This window comes from Schistocerca piceifrons, chromosome 3 (genome assembly GCF_021461385.2).
Source record: "Schistocerca piceifrons isolate TAMUIC-IGC-003096 chromosome 3, iqSchPice1.1, whole genome shotgun sequence".
Lineage (NCBI taxonomy): Eukaryota > Metazoa > Arthropoda > Insecta > Orthoptera > Acrididae > Schistocerca > Schistocerca piceifrons.
The window spans coordinates 649,645,081-649,668,233 of record NC_060140.1 but is presented as its reverse complement, the minus strand read 5'-3'; the positions used below and the strand labels follow the sequence as shown (position 1 = coordinate 649,668,233).

Genomic DNA, 23,153 nt, shown 5'->3' with positions numbered 1-23,153 from the left:
TGATCTTATGATGTTTTTTGGAGGGATCATCAGTATCAGGATTGGATGTGATGACCCAGGAAATCTGCTTTTTAACTAGGCAGTTTTGATAACCACGTCCAGTGAAGACTGAAGTGAGAGTGGTGGTGTATTGCTGTAAAGAGTCTGTGTCTGAACAAATACATTTGCCTCGAATGCCAAGTCTGTAGCTACTTCGAGAAGGCCAGGACTTTCTAAAATCATGTCCTGAAATGAGATCCATTCTGCCCGACATTTTGCCCATCACATCTAAAATAGCTTCTTGTCGCCCTTCAAATCTGCGCAATATCCTTGTCAGACTCTATGCTCCTTCTGCACCCATCTCCCTACCCTATGGCTTCTACCCCTGTGACTGTACCTGCTGCAAGATATGCCCTATGCACCCTCCGACTACCACCTGTTCCAGCACTGTAACTGGCAAAATGTATACTATGAAAGGCAGAGCCACCTGTGAAATAACACGCCATATATCATCTGTTATGTAAACATTGTTCCGCCTTTCACATCAGCATGACTACCACCCAGTTATCGGTCAGGATGAATGTATACAGGCAACATACAATATCCTGCAGTAGAGCGTGCTGTACAACATGACAGTCATGATCTCAGTGCCTGTTTCAGCACACATGCCATCTGGATTCTTATCCGAGACACCAGTTTCTCGGAACTCTGTAGGTGGGAACCAGCACTACATGTCCTTGGTTCTCGTCACCCACCTGGCCTTAATTTATGTTAATTCCTTCCATCTCGGCATTTGTTCACAGTAACTACTCCTTTCTTCACTCCATCTTCATTTTCTGCATCATTCATTTTCTGATTTTCTATTTTTTGCTGTCCCTTTCCCACCTATGTTACATACATTGCACTTAGCTTTTCACTCTTATTAACTCATTTCATATCTTGTCTGGTGCAGTCCCCAAAAATCAGTCTTTCCTTCTCATCCTGTCTGGTAAGTCTCCCCTGACCCAGGGTTCTGGGTGACTTTTCTGAACTAAGCCCTTTTACCTAAACCTCTCCAGTCCTTTTTCTTCGCCCCTCTTCTTCCCCTTCAACTCCTCTGCCAGAAGAAGGAGCCACTGGCTCTGAAAGCTTGTAAAAATTTAAATCCTGTTGTGTGTGTGTGTGTGTGTGTGTGTGTGTGTGTGTGTGTGTGTGTGTGTGTGTGTTCCCCTTCCGCCGCTTGGTGATTAGATTTTTTATCTGTACCTTTATATTAAATACGAATATTGAGTGGATACAGAGAAATAATGATTTTTTTGTATAGTGTCCAACTATTAGTTCTGGTGGCATTTCATATCTCAAAAGTGATCAATTAATTTATATCAGAAATGTCTCTCTTAGGGTCTTTGCCCTCTTCCATGGAAAATTTTCTGCAGAAACTCTTGACAAGTTGTATTGTATGCTACAAGCACTATGTTTTTTAGAGTATTGGATAAAAATTGTAGAAGAAATTTTTTAAAATTATAATTCATAAATGTCTTTCTTTCATGACACACAGTAATTTCCATCAAAAAAAGGATTACAGGTAATGCAAAAATTGTAATATTTGAATAAATATTTTACATTCTCTAAACTCAAATGGCTCAGACATTTTCAAAGCATGAGCTATTTAGAGAGAGAGAGAGAGAGAGAGAGAGAGAGAGAGAGAGAGAGAGAGAGAGAGAAACAAAAAAAGAGGTAAGTTGGTGACTCAAGCAAACAAAAATGAGATTAGAATGAACTCAAAGTAGTCAGACTGTCCTGTAATTCCTCCAAAGGATACATTAAATTTTAAAATTTTATTTCTTTTAACAATTTGTAGAACACCTATATTCAAACTTAAACATTAGCATTGATAAATATAATTTGTGAAACTTCCGATGGCCCCAATCGACTCCTATTATCAGACAGTGTTTGTTCTGCTTTCGAAAATATCCTCTCTCAAGATGCTGAACTCACTGTTACACATAGCCTATTTAGGGCCAATGAATACAAATATGAGTAAAGAAGTTTCCTTTGTTCCCACCATAACAGACTATCACCGTCCCTCAGGAGAAACATCTCGGAAAAGTGCTTGTCCATTTCGAATACAGCCACAGCCTTAGAATCCAAGTTTCTGTTGTTTTTGCCCCTTCATGATCAAAGCCTTTCCACAAATTAAAATTTGTTAATGTCAGAAAAGATGAAGATGATGAAGGTGGAAGTCCATTTGAAGAGGAAGTTACTGAAATATATTCATTAGCTTTCTCTTGTGCTAATAACTGATGAACTTCACTTACAGTTCCATCTGGTTGGCTGGTTTAAAAGAGGGGGGAAGGGATCAAACTATGAGGTTATTGGTTCCTTGTTCCTAATAAAACAATGCCTCAAGTGTGAGAATAAAACAGACGAGACGTATCATACAAAATGGAAAGAAAGGAAAAACCATACGAACGAAGAAAAGGCAACGAACACTAAAAGGGACAAAAGAGGACAAGAAAACAACAGAGAGACACTAGAAACAGAAGAGAATATAACAAGAAAGCAGATTACAGTGGCTGTCCGACCACGAGAATAAAAAGAAAAAGCCAGCCACTCTGCAACACATTAAAACTTCCACGCTGAAAGCACTCTAGGGTGAAGGACACACAGGGACAAAGGACATGAACTAAAACCTACATACAAGTATAAAACCTACTCTCACGGATAAAACGTAAAACTAAAGCTGCTGCTGAGGCATCATTGCTCAACACCAAAGGCAGGGAGCTGGAATAGTTAAAAGCCCACCGATGAGCGGCTGAAAGTGGGCAGTCCAGCAACTGGTGGATGACCGTCATTTGGGAGCCACAGCGACACAGAGGTGGGTCCTCGTGACGGAGTAGGTAATATGCATTAACCACATATGGCCAATGCAGAGCTGGCAGAGGACAACTGATTCCCTGCAAGAGGACTGCATGGAAGACTTCCACATATTCGTAGTCTCCTTATTGACACGCAGTTTGTTGTGTGTACTGTTATGTCATTCCATCTCCCAAAGCCAGAAAACCCTGCAGTGTAAGACAGAATGCAAGTCAGCTTCGGAGATGCCCATCTCCAGAAGTGGTTTCCGTGTTGCCAGTTTGGCCAGCCTGTCGGCAAGTACATTGCCTGGGATTCTGACCTATCGTGGAGTCCACACAAGCACCAACGAACGACGGGACCGTTCCAGGGCATAGATGGACTCCTGGATGGACACTACCAGAGGGTGGTGAGACTAGCACTGGTCAATAGCTTGTAGGCTGCTCAATGAGTCAGTACACAGGAGAAATGACGAGCCAAGGCATGAGCGGATGTGCTCAAGAGCACGAGACATGGTCGCCAGCTCTGCAATGAAAACACTTCAGCCATCTGGCAAGGAGTGCTGTTCAATATGTCCACCATGAAAATACGCAAAGCCTACATGACCATCAGCCATCAAGCCGTTGGTGTAAACCACCTCAGAGCCTCGGAAGATGTCAAGAATCTAGAGGAAGTGACAGCCGAGAGTAGCGGGGTTAACAGAGTACTTAGGGCCATGCAAAAGGTCCAGACAAAGCTGTGGCCAAGGTGCACACCATGGAAGCATACATGAACGGACTGCAAGTAGAGGTGGTAAAGGGAAGGACTCCAGTTCGGAGAGAAACTGCAATCGTCAGACCCGACCTGGGCTGCCAACGCGGGAGATGGACTGCTGCGAGCGGGAGAATGAGATGGTACTTCAGATGCTCAGGAGAACTAAGAATGTGTGCAGCGTAACTGGTGAGCAGTTGTGCAAATCTGATCTGCAATGGAGGAAGCCCAGCCTCCACCAGTATGCTGGTCACCGGACTCTACCTAAAAGCTCCTGTTGCTAGTCGAATCCTGCAGTGGTCCACAGGGTCAAGTAATTGCAACGCTGAGGGGCACTGCCAAACCATAAACCACACTCCCATGGTCAATTCAGTATTGGACAAGGGCTCTGTAGAGCCACAGCAGCGTGGAGCGATTGGCACCCCAATTGGTGTTGTTCAGGCAACGAAGGGCATTGAGGCGCAGCCAGCACTTCCAGTTAAGCTGACAAAGATGAAGAAGCCAAGTCAACTGAGTGTCAAAAACCAGTCATAAGAATTGACATGTCTCCACTACAGTGAGGGGATTATCATGAAGGTCAAGTTCTGAGTCTGTATGAACGGTACGACACTGACAGAAGTGCATGACACACGACTTTGTGGCTGAAAACTGGAAGCCGTGGGCTAGAGCCCATGACTGTGCATTGTGGATGGCTCCCTGTAGGTGCCGCTCAGCAACACCAGTACTGGAGCAGCAGTATGAAATGCAGAAATCATCTGCATACAGAGATGGTGAGACTGAGGGCCCTACAGCTGCTGCTAGACCGTTAATGACCACTAAAAAGAGACAGACACTCAATACAGAGGCCCGCTGGACGCCATTCTCCTGGATATGGGGGGAACTAAGGGAGGTACCAACTTGGACACGGAAAGAACAAAGCGACAGGAAGTTTTGGATAAAAATCGGGAGCGGGCCCCAGAGACCCCACTCATACAATGTGGCAAGGATATGATGTCGCCAGGCCATGTCATATGCTTTATATTATAAGTCAAAAAAGACGGCAACCAGGTGTTGGCATATGGAAAAGGCTGTTCGGATGGCAGACTCGTGGGACAACAGATTCTCAGTGGTAGAGCGATCCTGGCAGAAGCTGCCCTGACACGGGGCCAGGAGGCTACATGACTCCAGGACCCAACTCAATCACTGACACACCATATGTTCCAGCAGCTTACAAAGAACGTTGGTGAGGCTAATGGGCCAATAGCTATCCACGTCAAACAGGTTCTTACCAGGTTTGAGCACCGGAATGACGGTGCTATCACATCATTGTGATGGAAAGACGCCGTCACACCAGATCCAGTTGAAGACGACGAGGAGATGCCGCTTGCAGTCAGGTGAGAGATATTTAATCATCTGACTGTGGATCCAATCTGGCACAGGAGCTGTGATGGGGCAGTGTGCAAGGGTGCTGAGCAGCTCCCACTCTGTAAATGGAGCGTTATAGGGCTCATTGTGGCGCGTAGTGAACGCGAGAACCCTCCCATCCATCCACCATTTGAGGACACCAAAGGCTGGGGGTTAATTCTCCGACGCAGAGGCACAGCGCTTTGCAAAGTGCTCGGCAATTGTATTTGCATCGGTAGACAACATGCCATTGATGTGAATACCAGGGATACCCGTTGGGGTCTGGTACCCGATAAGACGTTTGATCTTGATCCAGACTTGGGAAGGTGATGTATGGATTCCAATGGTCAAGACATACCTCTCCCTACACTCCTGTTTCCATCTTTTTATAAGCTGGCGAATGCGAGCACGGAGCCGTTTAAACGATATTAAGTGCTTTAGGCAAAGGTAACACTTATGTTGCTGTAGAGCTCACTGATGCTCTTTAATGACCTCAGCGACTTCCAGCAACCACCACGGGACTGAATTTCGCTGGGGGCACCCTAGAGAATGAGGTATCGCATTTTCCGCCGCAGAAATGACCGTAGTGGCGACCTGGTCAACTGCCACATTGATGGCACCATATGGGGGAAGAGTCAACGGTGACAGCAGAGGTGAAGGCTTCCCAGTCTGCCTTGTCTACAGCCCATCTGGGTAAGTGTTCCCCAAATTTCTGTAACACTACATTGAAAGGTTCCTATTCTTTTCTTGTCTGAATAGTTTCTCATCCATGTTTCACTTCCATACAAAGCTATATTACAGCCAATTACCTTTAGAAAAGACCTCCAAATACTTTAAACTGATTTTCGGTGTTAACAAATTTCTATTTTTCAAAAATGATTTTTTTACTATTGCCAGTCTGCAGTCAATATCCTCTCTATGTTATAGTACTTTTCAATCTGATGCTTACTGTGAACCCTCAACCACGGACACGGTTATTTATTTTTCTCCAAATCATCACTTAAAACATAAGAAGGCAGTTTTTCATTCATTGCTTCAGCACTTCCATAGTATTTCCTTATCAACTCAAGCACCAGATCATTAATATAAGGTTAATACAATGTATCATACTTCAAATGGTAATGACTTGCACTTTGTCCATAAAACAGATACAGAAATAATGAAAAAGAAGGAGGTATCCTGAATTTGAAAAGGTTTTTTTTCACTATGTTAACACAAATGCAACACAACAAAAGTAACAAGAATTTCCCATCATCTCCCTTACTCCAGCTTCTTCTCTGAAAGGATAGATAAACAACTGACAAAGAGCAAAACAGCTCCAGCTTTTTTTGTTCCACTGACCGAAGGAACCAGATACAGCCACTGCAATCAACCAACTAGTAGTCCATATAAAAATGCAGGTATTTACTCTATTACATGTAACAACTGTCCAAAACACTACATAGGATGAATAGGCAGAGTATTTGGTACATGATTCAAAAAACGTCATAATGGAAACAGCTCCAGATCTGGATTAACTACACATCTATGAGACGACCAACATTCTATTAGAAGTCCTCAGAATAAGTTAGAAATACCACATAAAGAAGGTAAAGGTAATATTTTAAATGCAGTGGAAGAAAAACAAATTAAAAGGCCCATTGCGCAGTCACCAGACTATTCGTTTAACAGTTATACAGAGCTCAAACAACTGAATATTAGCAAACTATGATTACTTACAACCAGTAAATTAGGAGTTTCTATAGCTTAAGGCATTTTGATTGTGTTACACAGAAGGCTGGTCTTAAAGAAAGAAGAAAGATTGGGTTTAATGTCCTGTCGAGATCAAGCTCATTAGAGATGGAGCACAAGCTCGGACTGTGTCAAGGAAAGGGAAGGAAATTGGTCATACTCTTTTGAAGGAACCATCCTGGAGAGATTTAGGAAGATCACAGAAAAACCCAAATATAGATGGTCGAAAATGGGTTTGAACAGTCATAATCCTGAATGTGAATCCGGTGTGCTAACCACTGCACCACCTCACTCAGTGAGACTCCAGCACCTCGTGCATAGTGCCCTCCCAGACTGCTGGTCAGTCTGCTCAATTCTTGCGGCTTGTGCATGACGCTGCACCCTCATGACAGGCCATTAGTTAGAAATGGTCTACATACTGATATTATGGGTCAGATGTTGCAACCATTTTCATTGATTAAGGAGGTGTACTGGTTTCTAACAACAGCACCAGCAATCAGTAAGTTCACTTCTGTATGTTTATGCTGGCTGCAGTATTAAACCTGATCTAAGCTGATATTATAGTTACCACCTTACAATAGAAGTTTTATTATAGGGCCACTCACATTATCTGTATGAAACATTTACAAGTTACAACAGTAATGTTTTCAATTGTACAGGGCATCTGCAAATTTTATATTCAACGGGATTGGATTTAAGGTTAGTTTAACTAATTTTTGGGTGGATAAATTGCTTGTTTTTACCTAGACATGAAAGGTGGTCACATAATTTGAAATTCTGCAATTGCTGAGGATACTGTGGGTCAGTGTCGACCATTATACCTTGTCAATAGTGAACTACAACAGCTAAATGTAACAGGTAATGTAAGTAAGTCTGCAACACACCAGTATATGTTCAAAATCATTATGCAACAGTAGCCCCTTATCAGACGTTCATAACACAACCACTTTATGTAACAATTTAACCCTCGAGCGGGCGCGCCATTTTTCATAACACGAGCGGACGCGCGGCGCACTTCGTACACATGTATAGAACAGGTTTCCTTATGTTACCAAGGTAAGTCAAGTATGATAAATCACATTTTAATCTTAGTTTATTTAAACAAGGAGAAAATAAACTTACATAATATAAGCTAAACTACTGTTGTATTAAACAATGATGAAATAAATTTTCACTATAACTCTCTTTTGTCAAGGACACGTGTTAAAGAGACAGTAATAACGCATTCGAAGCATTAAGCAGTGCAACTGCATCAGATCTCAGTCAGTTGCTTATTCAATCACTAATTATCTCGTAGACAATTGCCTCGATGTGGGATTATGTTGCTAGTTTGTAACTGGGGTCATTTTTTTAAACTGATCATAAAGTTTTTTCCCGCCTAGCTCGCTTTGTATTTTATATTGCTGCTGCTCACTTGGACGTACGACAACACAATTTATTGCTCTGTTACCTGAAGCAATACTGCAGGAATAAGTATGGGTTTGCAGTTGTGAAACAAAACTGGAACCGCACAAAATCATTTTATTTTTGGTTGGCGCACTTTATAAACAGGCGTGCCCACTTCAGGGTTAAGCATATTGGTTAATCCAATTCTAATCTCATGGTTTTTTTAACTATTCGATTCACAAATAATTTATTCTGACTACATAAATACATTTTCACTATAATAATAGTATTGGTAATTTTTTATACAGAGATGTGTCAGAAGATGCAACTAAAAATGTCGCAAAACCAGTGATGTCAGTCTACAAGGACATCAATAAATATAGCTATAGTGGATTAACAAGGTTTCATTCATTTTAACATCTATACTTTACTGCTTGAAAGTTCCATAAACTATGTGTATCTATCATAGCCCCTTCTTTAAATTAGATTTACAAACACAGGGCTATTACAAATGATTGAAGCGATTTCATAAATTCACTGTAGCTCCATTCATTGACATATGGTCACGACACACTACAGATACGTAGAAAAACTCAAAGTTTTGTTCGGCTGAAGCCGCACTTCAGGTTCCTGCCGCCAGAGCACTCGAGAGCGCAGTGAGACAAAATGGCGACAGGAGCGAGAAAGCGTATGCCGTGCTTGAAATGCACTCACATCAGTCAGTCATAACAGTGCAACGACACTTCAGGACAAAGTTCAACAAAGATCCACCAACTGCTAACTCCATTCGGCGATTGTATGCGCAGTTTAAAGCTTCTGGATGCCTCTGTAAGGGGAAATCAACGGGTCGGCCTGCAGTGAGCGAAGAAACGGTTGAACGCGTGCGGGCAAGTTTCACGCGTAGCCTGCGGAAGTCGACGAATAAAGCAAGCAGGGAGCTAAACGTACCACAGCCGACGGTTTGGAAAATCTTACGGAAAAGGCTAAAGCAAAAGCCTTACCGTTTACAATTGCTACAAGCCCTGACACCCGATAACAAAGTCAAACGCTTTGAATTTTCGGTGCGGTTGCAACAGCTCATGGAAGAGGATGCGTTCAGTGCGAAACTTGTTTTCAGTGATGAAGCAACATTTTTTCTTAATGGTGAAATGAACAGACACAATGTGCGAATCTGGGCGGTAGAGAATCCTCATGCATTCGTGCAGAAAATTCGCAGTTCACCAAAAGTTAATGTGTTTTGTGCAATCTCACGGTTTAAAGTTTACGGCCCCTTTTTCTTCTGCGAAAAAAACGTTACAGGACACGTGTATCTGGACATGCTGGAAAATTGGCTCTTGCCACAACTGGAGACCGACAGTGCCAACTTCATCTTTCAACAGGATGGTGCTCCACCGCACTTCCATCATGATGTTCGGCATTTCTTAAACAGGAGATTGAAAAACCGATAGATTGGTCGTGGTGGAGATCATGATCAGCAATTCATGTCATGGCTTCCACGCTCTCCCGACTTATCCCCATGCGATTTCTTTCTGTGGGGTTATGCGAAAGATTCAGTGTTTAAACCACCTCTACCAAGAAACGTGCCAGAACTGCGAGCTCGCATCAACGATGCTTTCGAACTCATTATGGGGACATGCTGCGCTGAGTGTGGGAGGAACTTGATTATCGGCTTGATGTCTGCCGAATCACTAAAGGGGCACATATCGAACATTTGTGAATGCCTAAAAAAACTTTGAGTTTTTGTATGTGTGTGCAAAGCATTGTGAAAATATCTCAAATAATAAAGTTATTGTAGAGCTGTGAAATCGCTTCAATCATTTGTAATAACCCTGTACAAATACATCAACTCACCACTTGCTGCTCTATTGACAGCGGCGAACAGTGGATACTCTTGACACAGAACACTTTCATCACTCACTGTCTCAATACATATCTGTGTATTTCCTTCGAACAGCTTGCGCACATACTCCTCTACTCGTGGTGCAGCCATACGCTCCGGATCTCCACCACCAATGTCTCTAGCAGTCCACCTGGATTAAAAATTTAAAACATTTCATGTTTTTATTAAAAGCTGAATTTTTAAACTGTTTAACTTTATAAAACAGTGTAAAATGATGGTACAGTTTAAGCCGGGCATAGCAATTTCTCAAGACTGTTTCCCACTTATTAGAAACATGTTGTCTTACATTGTGCACCTAAATGAAATTTGTTTGATGATCTAAAGAAAGTTTAAATTAACAACAGTAATAATAGCTTTCATATAATACTAACTTCAGTTTCAAGAAATAGAAGAGGCTATTACAGAATGTAGATAAGTGCTCCAATGCAATGAACACATCCACAAGCGAACAATTTAGTTTCATTTAAACAACTCCATGTGAAAGAAAGGTTTTTAATTAAAAAATGAAGAAAATAATTTTTAAGGTAACACATCTCATCTAGGAGGGAAACCCCTCCCACCACCCCCAATCTTCTCAAATATGGGCATTTGTGGCCATCTTTCTTCTACAGAAATCTCTAAGGGAGACATTAGCACATACCTTCTAAATATTTCTGAATATGCAGTTGCACACTTCACAGAAATGTCTGCATCCAGCAGTTACAAGCAGATCTTTACCAATCAGTGATGCGCAGTAGAATGCAGCTCTATCATTTTGCTGTCACCATCTAGACTCTTAGAATCTTATAATGTCCCTTTTTAATATGGTTTTTCAAGACCACTTTAAGTTATGTTGAGAGGTCAGCCAGCTAATATAAAATGTTGGAAATAATGGTTAATAATCAACTTCATTGTTGCTTGAAATCTAAAAAACTTCTTCCTCAATCCCAATGTCATTTCCGAGAAACACGGTCCACCGCTTTTACCCTAGAATCAGCACTCCACAATGCTTCTGCACACCACTGACATCTTATTGTTGTATTCTTTGAACTTCAAAGATCATACAATACAATATGGCATTACCATATGTTATCCACATTACACAAATGAGGTTATCACAGCTGCATGCTAATTTTTATGGAGGAATTTTTATTGTACACTGCTTCAAGTCCAAATAAGCACAAGAAAAAGGGAAAGTAGGGTGTGAGGGGAGTGGCAGGGGTACAGTGATTAGTAGTAATTACTGCCAATTTTGCTATAGCAATAAACAATATTGTAAATGCTGTGGAACTTAGTCTCATTGGCGCTACTATACACTGATGATTTCTGCTTATACTACAGCTCTATGTCATTACAGATATCATCTTCAGACTTGTATGAAAGTCGAGTGACTGGGCACAATATGATGGGCATTTCCTCTCACAAGCTAAATACAGTGTCATCTTTTTATGTACAAGATACTTAGTGTCAATTTGGACTTCAAAAAGGTCACTCCATAGAACATGCTATTTTCCGTTCACAATTCACAATATAAAAAAATTTAAATGGCAAAATATTGCCAAATGGTATTTTCTGTGGTGTATCAAAAGCATTTTACTGTGGTGTTCACAGTATTCTCCAAGAGAAGTTCAAATGCCATACATATTTGAATAATCCATACATATTTTTTCTCCAAATTTAAGGACAAAAAACTGGGGTATGCAGATTAATTGAAATAATGTTGTATTGCTTTGCCTCCAACATTAGATCCTATTATACTACTATAGAATTGTTGTGGCCTCAGTCTGTGACTTGTCAATTGCATGTCACAAGTGAAGTGTTAACAGAGTGTTAACTTATTAATTAGGGCTACAAGTTCTCATTATTGTTCATACACAGCTAAAGAAAAAGTTAAAATTATTGAAGAACCAAAGACCATTGGAAACCGTACAGTGGGAAGAAAATACGATGAGAGTGAGGGTTGTATTTGCAAAAAAACCTGGCTTCAAGAAGCAATTGGTAATAGCTGAGCATTTCCCAGCCGAAACGCAAATCATCTGTACCTTGAAAAAGGCTGTACGATTATGTAGATGAGAAGCAACAACATGGATGTGCAGTGACTAGTGAAATGTTTAAACACTCAAAACATTGGCTTTAGCCAAAGAACGAGGCATTACCAGTTTCAAAGTTAGCCAGGGCTGGCTATCAAGATTTTTCATTAGAAACTATTAGGCTTCTAGAACAAAACAATCATCATTCAATGGCTTTCAATTGATTACAAGGATACAGTCGTGAATTTTCATCACTATGTGACAAAATGTGCACCATGAACATTCCTATACATTATTGCAAATCGGTAATGTGGATCAAACACCAGTATATTTTGAGATGCTGCTTGACAATACCATGAAAAGGTAAGGTCAATTCAGCATCATGATACAAACTAGCAGAAATGAGAAGCAAATGCATACAATGATGGTGTGTGCATATTTGCATGGGTGTGCGTGTACTACCACATTATGTGATATTTAAAAGGCAAACTATTCCGAAAATGTAAGTGAAAGGCATATTGGTGAGAGCAAATCTGAAAGGGGGCCAGACAACGACATTGTGGTTGACTGGGTGATGCACATTTGGCAGGGGCAGGGTGGGGGAGGCGGGAGAGGGGCGGGGGAGATGGGAGGGGGGGGGGGGGGGAGATGGGAGGGGGTGACCAATGCTTGTCTTCTGAAATGGTAAAGATGCATGTTGTAATAGTAAAGCTGAGATATGGAGAGTTGAGCAGGACAGACTAGTCAAAAGAGCCACATTAAATCAAACCAGTTTTCTGACTTGACAACCACAACACACCTCGGAAGCTACTGAAAAATGAACTAAATGCTATCTGTACTGTTCACTTATATAGTATTCCTGCTGTATTTGTAAATAGTACCTGAAATACTGAAATATCTGCATGTAACATTTTGTTTACACTATGTATCACTTGACACATTCAACACTTTTCCCGTACGCCTAATGGGCGCACATGTTTCGGCCGTGTGGACGGCACCCGCATCCCATACAGGCACCGCTTTTTCGGTCACTGCAAGGTGTTTTTCATTGCACAAGGCTGGCGGCTGTGAGATAACTGCAGTTGTTCATATTTTGTCCACTAAATGCAACAGCAGTTGATGAGTTCTGTGTATCACTTGCATGAGTAGAATATCTGTCAGTGTAGTGATCAGTTCTTTGACGACATTTTCACTTGTCGCACAATCGTAAATTTGCATTCTGAGGAAAAATGACAGGAGCTTCTGGGAAAGTGAAGTTCTGGACATTTTATTCAGAGAAACTGACTCTGATACTTATGTCAGTGATGATGAAAGTAATTACGAGTGAGAAAGTGGTTCGAGTGATGAATCAGGTAATAGCTTCCCCCCCCCTTCATTTTTGATACTAATGTATATGAAGAATTTGTAAAGAAAACACTTTTTTTTTCTTTTTATCTAATTGTAATTATAGTTTTCCATTAGATGAGGAGCTGCAATGATCAACAAATGTTACAGCAACAAATGGAACTGTAGGTCTTACTCAACACAGTGCTAAGACGGGCAGGAACACGGCACACAGCCTCAGCTTCCAGTATCTCAGTACCTGGAGCCGCTTGTTTGCGAACAGGAACCGATGTTTACGACTGTACTTTAAACTTTTTTAGTCGCGGTGTTATCCGAAACAAAAAGACTGGGACAAACAGATATGCAGGTACAAAAATTGCCGCAATGAAACAGCAAAATGAAATAAAAAAGAACATAAACTATATATATATATATATATATATATATATATATATATATATAAAAAAATAGAGGGAAACATTCCACGTGGGAAAAATATATCTAAAAACAAAGATGATGTGACTAACCAAATAAAAGTGCTGGCAGGTCGATAGACACACTAACAAACACAAACATACACACAAAATTCAAGCTTTCGCAACCAACGGTTGTTTCGTCAGGAAAGAGGGAAGGAGAGGGAAAGACGAAAGGATGTGGGTTTTAAGGGAGAGGGTTAGGAGTCATTCCAATACCGGGAGCGGAAAGACTCACCTTAGGGGGAAAAAAGGACGAGTATACACTCGCGCGCGCGCCCACACACACACACACACACACACACACACACACACACACACACACACACACACACAAAAGCAGACATATTCAAAGGCAAAGAGTTTGGGCAGAGATGTCAGTCGAGGCGGAAGTGCAGAGGCTAAGATGTTGTTGAATGACAGGTGAGGTATGAGTGGCGGCAACTTGAAATTAGCGGAGATTGAGGCCTGGTGGATAATGGGAAGAGAGGATATATTGAAGGGCAAGTTCCCATCTCCAGAGTTCGGATAGGTTGGTGTTAGTGGGAAGTATCCAGATAACCCGGACGGTGTAACACTGTGCCAAGATGTGCTGGCCGTGCACCAAGGCATGTTTAGCCACAGGGAGATCCTCATTACCAACAAACACTGCCTGCCTGTGTCCATTCATGCGAATGGACAGTTTGTTGCTGGTCATTCCCACATAGAATGCGACACAGTGTAGGCAGGTCAGTTGGTAAATCACGTGGGTGCTTTCATACGTGGCTCTGCCTTTGATCGTGTACACCTTCCGGGTTACAGGACTGGAGTAGGTGGTGGTGGTGGTGGGAGGGTGCATGGGACAGGTTTTACACTGGGGGCGGTTACAAGGGTAGGAGCCAGATGGTAGGAAAGGTGGTTTGGGGATTTCACAGGGATGAACTAAGAGGTTACGAAGGTTAGGCGGACGGCGGAAAGACACTCTTGGTGGAGTGGGGAGGATTTCATGAAGGATGGATCTCATTTCAGGGCAGGATTTGAGGAAGTCGTATCCCTGCTGGAGAGCCACATTCAGAGTCTGATCCAGTCCCGGAAAGTATCCTGTCACAAGTGGTGCACTTTTGTGGTTCTTCTGTGGGAGGTTCTGGGTTTGAGGGGATGAGGAAGTGGCTCTGGTTATTTGCTTCTGTACCAGGTCGGGAGGGTAGTTGCGGGATGCAAAAGCTGTTATCAGGTTGTTGGTGTAATGGTTCAGGGATTCCGGACTGGAGCAGATTCGTTTGCCACGAAGACCTAGACTGTAGGGAAGGGACTGTTTGATGTGGAATGGGTGGCAGCTGTCATAATGGAGGTACTGTTGCTTGTTGGTGGGTTTGATGTGGACGGACGTGTGAAGCTGGCCATTGGACAGGTGGAGGTCAACGTCAAGGAAAGTGGCATGGGATTTGGAGTAGGACCAGGTGAATCTGATGGAACCAAAGGAGTTGAGGTTGGAGAGGAAATTCTGGAGTTCTTCTTCACTGTGAGTCCAGATCATGTAGATGTCCTCAATAAATCTGTACCAAACTTTGGGTTGGCAGGCCTGGGTAACCAAGAAGGCTTCCTCTAAGCCACCCATGAATAGGTTGGCGTACGAGGGAGCCATCCTGGTACCCATGGCTGTTCCCTTTAATAGTTGGTATGTCTGGCCTTCAAAAGTGAAGAAGTTGTGGGTCAGGATGAAGCTGGCTAAGGTAATGAGGAAATAGGTTTTAGGTAGGGTGGCAGGTGATCGGCGTGAAAGGAAGTGCTCCATCGCAGCGAGGCCCTGGATGTGCAGAATATTTGTGTATAAGGAAGTGGCATCAATGGGTACAAGGATGGTTTCCGGGGGTAACGGATTGGGTAAGGATTCCAGGCGTTCGAGAAAGTGGTTGGTGTCTGATGAAGGATGGGAGACTGCATGTAATGGGTTGAAGGTGTTGATCTACGTAGGCAGAGATACGTTCTGTGGGGGCTTGGTAACCAGCTACAATGGGGCGGCCGGGATGATTGGGTTTGTGAATTTTAGGAATAAGGTAGATGGTAGGGGTGCGGGGTGTCGGTGGGGTCAGGAGGTTGATTGAGTCAGGTGAAAGGTTTTGTAGGGGGCCTAAGGTTCTGAGGATTCCTTGAAGTTCCGCCTGGACATCAGGAATGGGATTACCTTGGCAAACTTTGTATGTGGTGTTGTCTGAAAGCTGATGCAGTCCCTCAGCCACATACTCCCGACAATCAAGTACCACGGTAGTGGAACCCTTGTCCGCCGGAAGAATGACGATGGATCGGTCAGCCTTCAGATCACGTATAGCCTGGGCTTCAGCAGTGGTGATGTTGGGAGTAGGATTAAGGTTTTTTAAGAAGGATTGAGAGGCAAGGCTGGAAGTCAGAAATTCCTGGAAGGTTTGGAGTGGGTGATTTTGAGGAAGAGGAGGTGGGTTCCGCTGTGACGGAGGACGGAACTGTTCCAGGCAGGGTTCCATTTGGATAGTGTCTTGGGGAGTTGGATCATTAGGAGTAGGATTAGGATCATTTTTCTTCGTGGCAAAGTGATACTTCCAGCAGAGAGTACGAGTGTAGGACAGTAAATCTTTGACAAGGGGTGTTTGGTTGAATCTGGGAGTGGGGCTGAAGGTGAGGCCTTTGGATAGGACAGAGGTTTCGGATTGGGAGAGAGGTTTGGAGGAAAGGTTAACTACTGAATTAGGGTGTTGTGGTTCCAGATGGTGTTGATTGGAATTTTGAGGTTTTGGAGGGAGTGTAAATGTATTAAAAGGAGTGGTTTTGTGGTGGCAGATTATGAAAATGAGGCTAACAATTGTCTGACGAAGAAATAATGACGTTAAAACTTGTGGGAAGCGGCTAAAAATTATCAGTGATGTGGGAAAAACGGAAATGGAAATAAAGCGAAAGTTATTAGCACTAGCCAAAATGGTTGTTTAATAGGTGAAAGGAACTGTTTGTGAACTAGAAACGGTGGATTTTATAGCAGCGGTAGTGTTGAAAGCGGAAAAAAAAAATTTTCATAATCTGCCAAATACATTTACACGCAGTTTTTTCGAAATTTTCCCGAATTTCTCCACCGTTTAACGTGTTTTGTCGGCAACACAACCACCTAACCTTTGTACACATCGTTGTCTACCAACCCAAGTTCACCACAGGATCAACATAGCCCAGCTTTAACCAACACTTTTTCGCCTTTTTTCACACCAGATCTCCAGTTACTTTCTAGTTCACCTTTATCTCTCCCCATATACTTTTATTTTCATTTTCATTTCAGCCTCATGTTACACTTTCCACCTTCTAATACCATGTCACCCTCACAACGACCCCATTAAGTTTTATTTACATTCCCTCCGCAAACATGCCTTCGCCCTAGCCAGATTACGCTCCCATATTTTATTTTCTCAGGCTTGTCTGACATTTGGCATTACCCCCAAAGGCCTCACACTTAAGTTCCCATCTCTGGCTGCAACCCTTCTTTCCATCAGTCCCTATACCAGTTCCAAACTGAACAATCCTTGCCCTCACCCACCTAATCCTTCACCTACACATCAACTCAGCCAATGAACACACCCGTCATCTCCTATCCTTAATAAAAGTCCTCAATCTTTCCTCTCCCACATCCACACCGGCTGTTCAGAGCATCCTCCTACAGGCCAACCGCATATTAGAAACAGCATGCCACCCTCCACCTCAAAAAACTATCCAATCTCCTGGTTTCCCACCTCCGGAAAGGCAACTCACTCACCCTTGACAACCTTTCCAGCAACCTCAACCTCCTCTCATTGCACACAAACCCAGTCTCTCCCATCTACTCAACCTCCACTTCCAGCTCCACTCCCTCCAAAACCTCAAAATTCCAATCAACACAATCTGGAACCACAACACCCTAATTCAGTAGTTAACCTTTCCTCCAAACCTCTCTCCCAATCCGAAACCTCTGTCCTATCCAAAGGCCTCACCTTCAGCCCCACTCCCAGATTCAACCAAACAGCCCTCGTCAAAGATTTACTGTCCTACACTCGTACTCTCTGCTGGAAGTATCACTTTGCCACGAAGAAAAATGATCCTAATCCTACTCCTAATGATCCAACTCCCAAGACACTATCCAAATTGAACCCTGCCTGGAACAGTTCCGTCCTCCGTCACAGCGGGACCCACCTCCTCTTCCTCAAAATCACCCTCTCCAAACCTTCCAGGAATTTCTGACTTCCAGCCTTGCCTCTCAATCCTTCTTAAAAAACCTTAATCCTACTCCCAACATCACCACTGCTGAAGCCCAGGCTATCCGTGATCTGAAGGCTGACCGGTCCATCGTCATTCTTCCGGCGGACAAGGGTTCCACTACCGTGGTACTTGATCGTCGGGAGTATGTGGCTGAGGGGCTGTGTCAGCTTTCAGACAACACCACATACAAAGTTTGCCAAGGTAATCCCATTATTCCTGATGTCCAGGCTGAGCTTCAAGGAATCCTCGGAACCTTAGGCCCCCCTACAAAACCTTTCACCTGACTCCATCAACCTCCTGACCCCACCGACACCCCGCACCCCTTACCATCTACCTTATTCCTAAAATTCACAAACCCAATCATCCCGGCCGCCCCATTGTAGCTGGTTACGAAAGGCCCCCACAGAATGTATCTCTGCCTACGTAGATCAACACCTTCAACCCATTACATGCAGTCTCCCATCCTTCATCAAAGACACCAACCACTTTCTCGAACGCCTGGAATCCTTACCCAATCCGTTACCCCCGGAAACCATCCTTGTAACCATTGATGCTACTTCCTTATACACAAATATCCCGCACGTCCAGGGCCTCGCTGCGATGGAGCACTTCCTTTTATGCCGATCACCTGCCACCTTACCTAAAACCTCTTTCCTCATTACCTTAGCCAGCTTCTTCACTGACCCACAACTTCTTCACTTTTGAAGGGCCAGACATACCAACAATTAAAGGGAACAACCCATGGGTACCAGAATGGCTCCCTCGTACGCCAACCTATTGGACGCTCTCCGTATTTGCCTGGATGTTTTCAATCAAGTCAAATCACTTCCCTTTCAGTGAAAAATCAGTTTAGGAAACAGGGTAGAGACGTCCGCAGGAGGCAAATCAGGGGAATATGGTGGTTTGTGGAAGCACAGGAATTTTGAATTTGGTGAAAAATTCAATGATGGAGATGGCATGATGAGCCGAAGCACCCAACTCCTGTCTCTCCACAATGCAGGCCTTTTCTTCTGCACCTTTTTGTGCAAACGCTCAAGGGACACATTTGTAGTATTCCTGGTTAATTGTCTGTCCTCCAGGGGTAAATACATGATGCACAATACCGGTAGAATCGAAAAAAATCACCAACATAGTCTTCACCTTCAACCAACTTTGCCATGCTTTTTTTGGTCGTGGTGAACCTGGAGTCCTTCCACTGCGAAGACTGCACTTTGGTTTCAGAATCATATCCATATACCCACGATTTATCACCTGTAATTACCCAATTTTAACAAATCTGGGTCATTTTTAGTCCAGTCAGTCAGATCTTGGGCACACTTCAAGTCGGTATTGTCTCTGGTCACTTGACAACACTTTTCGAATGAATTTTGCAGACATTCGACACATGTTCACATCTTCAGTTAAAATTGACTGAACTGCATAGAAACTTAAATTAAGTTCATCAGCCATCTCCCTAATTGTAAGTCTACGATCAGAGCGCACTAAATCATGAACTTTCACAACATTTTCATTCGTTTTTGAGCGTGGAAGACAGCCGGACCATGGTCCATCTTCAAATGATTCCGCGGCCATTTTTAAATCTGTTGAACCAGACAAAAACATTTGACTGGCTCATACAATTATTTTCAAAAGCTGTTTTTAATATTTCGTATGTCTCAGAAGCTGATTTCACAGTTTTAAAACAAAATTTCATACAAACTTGTTGCTCCATTTTTATGTCCACTTTCCCGGAGACAGAATCCAGCAACGAGCCCTAACAGACCCCACACACAACCAGCTGCCACAACGAACTGAATAAGGAAACACAGTTTCCCTGTCAGCGTTCAAGGATAAGGCTATGACTCACTCCCCAGCCCCCATGTTCAGTGTGAAAACTGTTTAGATGGCAGACCTCTCCCTCGTCCTGAATCGGTAGAATTCGGTAAACGTCGGGAGCTTCGGTAGGCACGCAGTTTTCGACTGCTGCGAACATTACGTAGCTGACTGTGTTGTGCAAAGTAGCCATTGTCATCTGCTTCATTATTGTTTTGCGCTGTACTGTTTCTGCGTTGTTTTTTATTGTGCAGTTGTGCTAAACATTATCAAAATGAGTGAAGAGGCAGTTGCTGGCCCATCTCGGGAGTCGCCAACAACCCCCTACCGGTAGGGCTACGGTTAGAAGGAAACCAGTATTTACTTAGCGATGCTCGCAAAATTATATTGCGTTGTGATTGAATGCTGTGAAAGGGAAAGGGAGCAGAAAAAACTGCTTCACCTCATTTACAAATCTTCAGTGACAGCTGCTACATACACAGGACAAAGCATGCGTAGCATTGGAAGATTCAAACAGTTTTCCAAGAATCATCGTGGCGTATCACCACAAATGCCTGGCAAGAAAAGGTGAGTTTCCATTTCCGTGAACAAAATATCTGAAATGGAAACGCACAGAGGGGCAGACGTACATACATATATTCATTTTTTATATATAGAGATTGACAGTTACGTTATACTATATGACGTGTCTAAGTATATTTAAGTTTTATAATTAATAGTTTAACATTGCGGGGGGGGGGGGGGGGGGGGGGGAAAAAAAGAAATTGCAAGCAGTGGGAATCGAACCCAGGTCCGCTGCATGACAAGCCTCTATTTAATCAATTTGCACTACACATGCTACAATGACCTAACTGTTGAAACATTGTCCAGTTACTCTTTTTGGGCGTTCAGAGAACAACTCACCAAAGTTTCATTGCAATCAGATGAATGGTTTGTGAGCGCATAGTAGGACCAACATACATACATTCATATATATATCGGCTCCTCACCCCTCGCCAGCCAATGCTTGCTTCCTCCTCTCCCCCGCACTCACCATCACAACTCTGCCGTCCTCACAGTTAACACACTGTACCTGACCTGCCCGCCTAACTAATACGCAAGTAGCGGATCCCATTCTTAAAACTTTCCAATCACACCTCATATAAGACTATATTTTTCCTAATCTATAAAGTATGGAGTTTCAAATGATGCCTAGAAAATGTGCCTTTGAGGCCGTTTGTTATTGTACACTTACTTCATTAAAGTTGCTTGAAAATCGCCAGTGCACCTGCACAGTCAAGGCGCATACATAGCAGTGTGGAATGTGTTAATGGTTGTAGTCTTAAGATTAGTTAGGATTGCATATTCAGTTGATTACCTCCCACTTTCGATGGCAACAGCATTCTTAATGGACTTCATGCAGGTCACAGCTACCAACCACTCCAATATTTTTGACCTTACTGCTTTTACTGGGCACATCTTCACGTAGCTGAAGAGGCTTGTGACAAGGAAGGTAGATTATTTATAATGTACTATTCTTACAACTAAATGAAAAATACTCTGGAATATATATTTAAAAAGTGAAAAAAAAGCTGTTGTGCACTTGCCTTCAGGAGGTGTAATTCTAAATTTCGTCAATAGAAACAAAAAAAGCACAATTACAGTTTTCATAAATGGTGGGTTCCTGTCATCCTGGGGACCTTAAGTGTCCTGCCTCTCCCTTCTAATCTTCCCCAACCTACCCCTCTTTCCTCCCTAAGGAAGAGACTAACATTCTGAAAGGTAGGGAGGCTTTTTTTTTTTTACTGTATATGACTACTGGGAGTACATAAAATTTTCTCTCTAGAAGGTAATTGATTGCCATCTTTCTACTTCTAATTTTAATTTTCTCAAGTGAAATTTTCCTCTGGCATGAGTTCTTATATGGCAAATTAAAAATATTCAAACTCTTCTTTTGAAATGACATACTAGATTTTCAGTAGCTACTGCTATGGTTGTAGTTTAATAAATAGGAAATATCACATAACTGGGATTTAAATGAAAACATAGTTACTGTCTATGCTGGCTTATATGGAAGAACAACTACAGTGGAACCTCTCTTTTACAATTTTCAGGGGACTTTTAAAAAAGTGATACAAATTGCAGGACTATGTAAATGGTGGGAAATTACTTTTTTATGCACATACATTATTTATAAACTTCATGAATACATTGGTAGTTGATACTTTTTGATGAAAAAATCCAGTATTATAGCTTGTTTCAATTTCTTGTGGAGGTTTTCCTATCATTTCTTTTAGTTTATCAATACAATGTGAAATTTATAACGGGTAGCTAAAAATCCACTCAACAAGCAGCAGCAGTAAAACACACATATACAAGATATTCAAGTTTGCAAGCTTACAGAGCCAATGGCCCCTCCTCCCTAGCAGAAAAGTTGAAGGGGAAGGAAGAGGGGTGAAGAAAAAGGACTGTTTGAGGTTTAGGAAGAGGGGTAAATTTGGGAAAGTCATTTAGAACCCCAGGTTAGGGGAGACTTATGGGATGGGATGAGAAAAGAAAGACTGATTGCTTGATTGATGGGGACTGCACTGTACAAGATTTCAAAACCTGAGAACTTAAAGGTGGAAGATAGAGTAATATGCAAGAAACAGATTACTGCAAAGACATCAAGCAGAGTTAATAAGAGCAGAAATCTAAGTGCATTGTATGTGATAGAGGTAGGGGACAGGGAAAAATAGGCAGAATGGAAAATAAAAGAGATAGAAAAGTAAAAGGGAGTGGAGAAAAGGAAAAGTTGCTGAGAAGAAATACTGAGACCGAAGAAATTAACATTAAATTTAGGTCAAGTGGGTTGGTGAGAAACCACGGATATTTTGTAATGTCACTTCCCACCTGTGGAGTTTTGAGAAATTGTGTCTTGGGGAAGAATCCAGATGCTACGTATGGTGAAACAAGCACCAATGTCACAAATGTCATGCTGTAGAGTATCTTCTGCAACAGGATATATTGTGTTGGCAGTGTACACCCTCTGTCTATGTCAACCCATCTCAACTGGAAACTTGGTGGTGGTCATGCCAATATAGAAGGCCCAGCAGTGTTTTACATAACAGCTGATATAAGATGTGTCGTTTCACAGGTGGCTCTCCTCTGATAGTATATGTTTTACTAGTTATAGAACTGTTATAGGTCATGGAAGGATGATACATAGGGCATGTCTTACAGCAGGAACAGTCACAGGTGTAGAAGCCGTAGGATAGAGAAGTGGGTGCAAAAAGAAGAGCATAGAGTCTGACAAGGATACTGTGGAGATAGGGAGGGTGATGAAATGCTGTGGAATTTATGTTGTCCTACATCAAAAATATAGCA

General features: G+C 42.5%; 1 protein-coding gene across 1 annotated transcript in view; it reads right to left on the bottom strand.

The window, feature by feature from the left end:
- The window catches only part of LOC124787828 (putative aminopeptidase W07G4.4), an 83,306-nt gene that overhangs the window by 36,587 nt on the left and 23,566 nt on the right, over window positions 1-23,153 (bottom strand). The window contains 3 exon segments of the mRNA XM_047254763.1: window positions 9,916-10,094; window positions 21,166-21,216; window positions 21,218-21,285. Of these exon segments, the coding sequence (XP_047110719.1) occupies window positions 9,916-10,094; window positions 21,166-21,216; window positions 21,218-21,285 (298 nt within the window).